The sequence below is a fragment of the Rattus norvegicus genome, chromosome 1 (assembly GCF_036323735.1).
Source record: "Rattus norvegicus strain BN/NHsdMcwi chromosome 1, GRCr8, whole genome shotgun sequence".
Lineage (NCBI taxonomy): Eukaryota > Metazoa > Chordata > Mammalia > Rodentia > Muridae > Rattus > Rattus norvegicus.
The window spans coordinates 82,891,964-82,899,629 of record NC_086019.1 but is presented as its reverse complement, the minus strand read 5'-3'; the positions used below and the strand labels follow the sequence as shown (position 1 = coordinate 82,899,629).

General features: G+C 38.3%; 1 protein-coding gene across 1 annotated transcript; it reads right to left on the bottom strand.

Annotated features, from left to right (window-relative positions):
- Positions 1-522: 522 nt before the first annotated feature.
- LOC134485100 (vomeronasal type-1 receptor 2-like) lies at positions 523-3,010 on the bottom strand. The gene has a single exon (XM_063280909.1). It carries the CDS (start codon positions 1,869-1,871, stop codon positions 915-917), a length of 957 nt encoding a protein of 318 aa, XP_063136979.1. The 5' UTR covers positions 1,872-3,010; the 3' UTR covers positions 523-914.
- Positions 3,011-7,666: the final 4,656 nt, after the last annotated feature.

Sequence of the window (7,666 nt, the reverse complement as noted above, 5' to 3'; positions counted from 1 at the left end):
AGATCCAGAATGATAAGTGCATATTCTTTTTCATATTTGGTTCCTGGTTCCAAATCCTCAGATCAAAAAGAGACCATCACAGAAAGCAAAAACTGACCACAGTGTTGTAGATATCAACAGATTGTGTGGAGCCCCACTCCAATGGCTACTTCTACACCAAAGTTCCTGCATCTATGGCCTAGGGAACATTGCAGAAGAGGAGGTAAAAAGATTTTAAGAGCCAGAATACCAGTAAGTTTGCCATGAAAGAGTCTCATCTACAAATGGCTATATAATCAAGATGGACACAATGACAATAACAATGGACAAATTAACTTGGGGGGATTCTCATGGAGGTACTGATCTTAGATAAAATGCAACTTAGGACTGCTTGAAGGAGAATTAGCATCTCCCAGGATGAACTCTTTTATTGGTTGTCCAATGCAGAGTGGTCATTATGTATGCAAACAACAGAAATAGATTTAGCATATGGTATATCTATATATTGGTGCATATACATATATACACACACATACACCTGTGTGTAACGATCATAATTGAGGGACAAAGTGCTATGAACTTAACAGTGTATGTGGGGGATGGAATAGGAGAGGGAAGGTTTAAGGGAAGGTTGTTGGGTGGGTCAGGAGGAAAGAAAAAGAGGTGGGTATATGATGTAATTCTATTTGGCACATGCCTTTAATCTCAGCATGTGGGAGGCAGAGGCCTATAGGTCTCTGTGAGTTCAAGGCAAACCCGGTCTACAAAGTGAGTTGAAGGACACCCAAGGCCACACAGATAAACCCTGTTTAAAAAAATCAAACCAAAGTAAAGCAAAGCAAAGCAAACCAAACCAGCTAGGTCTGCATTCAAATTCTTAATTCTATGAAAATTGTTAAGACATTGTTTTATTGCCTAGACGTGGGTGTTTCTGTTCAGTCATGGAGTGAACTTTGAAAACAGGTCATTCTCAGTACAGAAAATGAAGAAATGAATTGCAGAATAACTTTATTATTCTTCATGAGTAAAAAAGGGCAGATGGTTGGGTAGCATGTTGTCAAAAGTGAATTTACTGACTCCAGTTTTGGAATTTTTTCCTTTGCATAAAAGCCATAAAGAGTGACAGAGTTGTTCAACCAATAAATTAACACAAAGCAGCTAACCAGAGACAGGATGCTGTGGGTGGCTTTGCGCTCAGGAGATGTCTGGGAGGAAAGATTAGGGCTGCGGAGATGCTGGGCTCCCTTGCGGTGTCTGTAGAGGAAAATCACCATGTAGAGGCTGGCCCACATCATGATGGTCACATAGAAGAGATCATGAATAAGGATAATGCTAAAAAATGACCCTAAATTTTGGTTCCCAGGGTGCTTGTTTATACAATAACCATCTGAATATCCATAGCCAGCAAGAGTATTATTGGATTTGGCTACTACCATTGGAAGCATATATCCATAGATGAGTATGTTAATAAGCCAGGAGCAAAGTAAGGAAGAAAAAATCCATGTAGACAGTTTAGGCTTAAGCCAGGCCCACTTAGAAGTACTGGGAGTGATGGTGATGACTTGGAACGTGCTTAAAACACAGGTGCTGCAGATGGACAGACCCCGGCTGACTCTGAATGAAAACAAGACTGCCTTACAACCGATATCATCCAGAAAATTGGTTACTCCAAAGGATAACATGATATCTTTTGTCAATAGGAATATGATCAGCAAAATATTGACTATTGTCAGGTGAATACAAACTGAATCTATCAACTTCTTATAATAAGGCCTGAAGACAAAAGTGTATATATATAACAACAATAGTGCTGAGTTCCCTAGAACACCAAGACTGAACTGCAATATGAGAAAGATCTGGAAGATGGTGTCACCTGAAAGCATGATGTTCATGTGGGTCAGGTTTGTTAGGTCTAGAGTACCAAATGAATGAACTGTATTCAAAAAATATAAATGGTGTTTGTAGAAAAATATACTGCTCAGGAGCAGAGAGAATGGATGAAATGTCCAATTCTTTCCTTTCCTCTTCTACCTCCTCCTCCTCTTCTTTGTATCTTCTTTTGGTTTTTCAGGTCAGGGATTCTCTGTGTAGCCCTGTCTGGAACTTGCTGTGTAGACCAGGCTGGCCTCACACTCACAGAGATCCACCTAACTCTACCTCCCAAGTGCTGGGTTCAAGGTTGTGCACCACCACCAACTGGAGAAATGTAAAACTCATTTCAATGTTAGGTCCATAGATGACACTTTAGCAACTGCATTCCTGGGATTCTTGGCCATCTTAGGGGATAAAATAAAGTGTTGAGAATAATAAAGGGTCGAGTCCACCCAAACATCCTGAATTCTATTATTTCAGGCAGAAGGATATGTTGACCTACGTGAAAGCCAAATGTTCATGTTATGAGGGACTTAAAAATTATTTATACCAGGTATATGAGTGTTTTGCCTGCATGTCTGTACATTATATAAAAGCCTTGGAATCAAACACTGGATCTCTGTAAGAGCAGTTAATGGTCTTTAACTGTTGAGCCATCATTTCTATCTAGTAGTTAATATTATTTCTTTAACATTAAGTATCAATGTTTTCATGTTTACAGCAACATTTGCTTCTATCACATATGTAGTAATGTGTGTACATGACCTTTAGTGTTTGGACCGCACATACATTTCTGTCAGCATAGTGATTACTAAATTCTTATTCTTTCCCTGTGGGACTCTTTGCCTCTCATTCTACTCTACAGGTTACCCAGCACTATTCTGAGGCATTTCATTTGATTTTTATCTATTTACTTTGCTCACAACTTAGAGCTGAGCAGCTGATAGGCAGAACACAAAGGTCAGCATGAGAGACTACATATCCCACAGTATTCATCACATCTTCAGAGAAATGTGTTTTCTGCGATATTCAGTGACCAAAACTATCAGGCTGGTTCTGATTGATAAACCCACTCTGACAAAGATTTATATATTTTGTTATTGTGACATCTGAATTCTATTTCTATTTGAAGCTTCTTTTGTATTCATGGTACAGAAGTAGATTTCTTGGGACCACAGTTACACAGAGAATGACAATGACACAAGATTCCTGAACTGTGACCATGGACTTCACAACATTGTTATGCCACCCATGTTCTGTGGATTTTGGTGTATGTGTGTGGAGTTGTTGTATAACAACTTTAGACTTAATCCTGCACTGATATCCCTATTTTTGTTACCTGAAATGCAAGCGTTTATTCCTTGAAGGTTATCTGTGGATTCCTGAACAGTCTCTTTTTATCCTGACAAGATCTATTAGAATTTTCCCAATGTGCCTGTCTGAATTCTTCTTATACACTATAAATATGATATGGCATGAGTGCCAGGACATTCAAGATATTCTACATAAAGAGACCTACATTTGAACTACTTAAAGAATGAGTTATATAGGCACAATGCCTAAGAGTAAAAATATTAATTTTAAATTTTATATCAATATATTAAGATTTATACCAATGGAAACTTTAAACTTTTATCAATATATAAATTTTCCCCAATGTAAGAAAATATAACCTTAATTTCGTATCACAATTTAGAGATTTTTGCCAATGTAAAATTATGCCTATAAATTGTGTTGTTTAAGAGTAAGTTTAGTAATCTATTCCCACAACTCATTCAAGAATACAAGGCTAAGTGTCAGTCCTTTTAATAGATTCTGTAACAAACTGATTAAGATGATTAAGTAATACAAGTTAAAGATCAGATAATAAACTCATGGTAATGTAAGATTCTGATTTAATTATAATAAAATGTTTGCAATATTATTAAAAGAGTAAATAGCTAAGAGTAATCAATGTTTGACAATTTAGTTATGCTACATATGTAGATAGATGGTTTTCAAAAATGTCAAAGATCCACAAAACATGACATTTCTAATCACTTCATTATTAATAGATCTTTTGAGAAGGAGAAATGTCTGCTACTCACAGTATACCCATTCTACTTTAAAGAAAAAAGTAAATATCATTACCTCTACATAGTGTTGCTACAATTGTGACAAGCTAGCCACTGGGTAAAAAGTTCCCTAGTTAATCTACAGACAAAAAAATACTGTCCAGGAAAGGACACATGATTTATATCCAATATGATATAGTCAAGAACTTACCTCTGCCAAGACAGGATAAGATAGTCCTTCATAATTCCTGCTTTACTTAAAGTCTGTCATTTGTTTTAGGTCCAGAAGGCTAAACACAGATGCTTCAAAATTATAGGGATATAGGAGACTGTCCAGGCAGTCAGCTGTCTCTACAAACTGTTTAAGTTGGAAGCTATGTCTTTGTGTTTCCTACAAATTCAGCTAATGTTTAATCCCTTCTCAGATTTCTGATGCGGTTGAAAACTAGTTATAGACTCATAATCAAACTTAACTTATTTGCCATTAAAGAGGATGTTTTAGATTTAAAAGAATGGTTTTCAGATGGTGATACAAGTAAAAAAATCAACATAATTCAGACACAAAATATAAACTCATTAAGTTAGGAAAGATAATAGATTACTATATCTAAATGTACAGAATTGATAGACTAGATGTTAAGTGTATATCAGACCTTATAATTTATATTATTGTTATAGTTATGTTCAACTTATGTCTCAGAGAAAGGAACCTTTCTAAATGGGCAAAAATTGTAAAATGTAGTACTTTTGGCCTAATGCTGCTTGTATTATGTTAATTTGGGTCCACAGAATTGCTTGCCCAGAATCTGCATGTCCATATGTAAGACAGTGAGGGACCCTGCTCTCAGTTGGTTCTCCTTGTTTGTGTGCAGCCAATGGCTGGGAAGGGTAGTTTGTGGTCAGACTTCTAGGAATCCCAGGTTAGGAACAGAGAGGAAGGAGGAGGAAAATGGAGATCTGCCATGCAGGGAGGAGTTTAAAGGCACCAGGACTGAGAAGATGCAGGACAGAGAGCATAGGCACAATGTAGGATCCAGGGGTGAGCAGGATCCCAAGAGGGCTGTCTGACTGGGTTCATGCAAGCCAATATGGAGTATAGAGTTTATTAAGCAATAATTTGGAAATACTGGGGGAAGGTGGAATAGCCCCGTGGATGTTAGGAAGTAGTCCAGCCATTGAACTTTTAAGGCATATTAAAAATATGTGTGTGTGTGTGTGTGTGTGTGTGTGTGTGTGTGTGTATGTGTGTGTGGGCGCACGTGTGCGGGTGTGTGTGTCATTCAGGAACCCAGAACACTGGGGCAGATAGTGAGGAATGTGCTGCTGGAGGGATTGATTTGAGTAATTAATTAATTGGGTACTCTACAATACATTATATAATTAAACAAGACCCACCATCCTCTAAGCTTTGAAAACACATTTCATCTCTCCTGTTCCTTATGGATATTTTAGACTCATATTTATTTCTTTGGAATCACCAAGAGCTTCCCAAGTTTTATCCCAGATTGATGGTTACCCTCCTCACTCTTCATCAGAAATTTGTTTTTACTTATCCTTTTTCCTAGTTCTCTATCTATCTGTAGATGTACCAACTTTTCACACGTTTCATCCCTAGCATGGTCCTGAAAATTCCCTCCCACTAGTCATGTCTTTAGTATTTCTACTGCAAAGAATAAGAGGTCATGGATAAAATACCAGACTACCATCTGAATACAAATGGAAGAGACTCACTATGACTAGCAGAGGCAGATACCATCAATGATCAGTGGAATCACAAAAGAGTAGCAAGCACTATTTTTGTCATTCAAGAAAACAGAATTCCAAATAATATAAAGTACCTCGGAGTGACTTTAACAAAGCAAGTAAAGATCTGTACAATAAGAACTTCAAGACACTGAAGAAGGAAATTGAAGAAGACCTCAGAAGATGGAAAGATCTCCCATGCTCATGGATTGGCAGAATTAATATAGTAAAAATGGCCATTTTACCAAAAGCAATCTACAGATTCAATGCAATCCCCATCAAAATACCAATCCAATTCTTCAAAGAGTTAGACAGAACAATTTGCAAATTCATCTGGAATAACAAAAAACCCAGGATAGCTAAAGCTATCCTCAACAATGAAAGGACTTCAGGGGGAATCACTATCCCTGAACTCAAGCAGTATTACAGAGCAATAGTGATAAAAACTGCATGGTATTGGTACAGAGACAGACAGATAGACCAATGGAATAGAATTGAAGACCCAGAAATGAACCCACACACATATGGTCACTTGATTTTTGACAAAGGAGCCAAAACCATCCAATGGAAAAAAGATAGCATTTTCAGCAAATGGTGCTGGTTCAACTGGAGGTCAACATGTAGAAGAATGCAGATCGATCCATGCTTATCACCCTGTACAAAGCTTAAGTCCAAGTGGATCAAGGACCTCCACATCAAACCAGACACACTCAAACTAATAGAAGAAAAACTAGGGAAGCATCTGGAACACATGGGCACTGGAAAAAATTTCCTGAACAAAACACCAATGGCTTACGCTCTAAGATCAAGAATTGACAAATGGGATCTCATAAAACTGCAAAGCTTCTGTAAGGCAAAGGACACTGTGGTTAGGACAAAACGGCAACCAACAGATTGGGAAAAGATCTTTACCAATCCTACAAGAGATAGAGGCCTTATATCCAAAATATACAAAGAACTCAAGAAGTTAGACCACAGGGAAACAAATAACCCTATTAAAAAATGGGGCTCAGAGCTAAACAAAGAATTCACAGCTGAGGAATGCCGAATGGCGGAGAAACACCTAAAGAAATGTTCAACATCTTTAGTCATAAGGGAAATGCAAATCAAAACAACCCTGAGATTTCACCTCACACCAGTGAGAATGGCTAAGATCAAAAACTCAGGGGACAACAGATGCTGGCGAGGATGTGGAGAAAGAGGAACACTCCTCCATTGTTGGTGGGATTGCAAACTGGTACAACCATTCTGGAAATCAGTCTGGAGGATCCTCAGAAAATTGGACATTGAACTGCCTGAGGATCCAGCTATACCTCTCTTGGGCATATACCCAAAAGATGCCCCAACATATAAAAAAGACACGTGCTCCACTATGTTCATTGCAGCCTTATTTATAATAGCCAGAAGCTGGAAAGAACCCAGATGCCCTTCAACAGAGGAATGGATACAGAAAATGTGGTACATCTACACAATGGAATATTACTCAGCTATCAAAAACAACGACTTTATGAAATTCGTAGGCAAATGGCTGGAACTGGAAAATATCATCCTGAGTGAGCTAACCCAAACACAGAAAGACATACATGGTATGCACTCACTGATAAGTGGCTATTAGCCCAAATGCTTGAATTACCCTAAATGCCTAGAACAAATGAAACTCAAGACAGATGATCAAAATGTGAATGGTTCACTCCTTCTTTAAAAGGGGAACAAGAATACCCTTGGCAGGGAAGGGAGAGGCAAAGATTAAAACAGAGACTGAAGGAACACCCATTCAGAGTCTGCCCCACATGTGGCCCATGCATATACAGCCATCCAATTAGACAAGATGGATGAAGCAAAGAAGTGCAGACCAACAGGAGCCGGATGTAGATCGCTCCTGAGAGACACAGCCAGAATACAGCAAAAACAGACGCGAATACCAGCAGCAAACCACTGAACTGAGAATAGGACCCCCGTTGAAGGAATCAGAGAAAGAACTGGAAGAGCTTGAAGGGGCTCGAGACCCCATATGTACA

Coding starts and splice junctions, on each gene's coding strand:
- LOC134485100 (XM_063280909.1), bottom strand. CDS start 1,871: ATGAACATCATGCTTTCAGGTGACACCATCTTCCAGATCTTTCTCATA.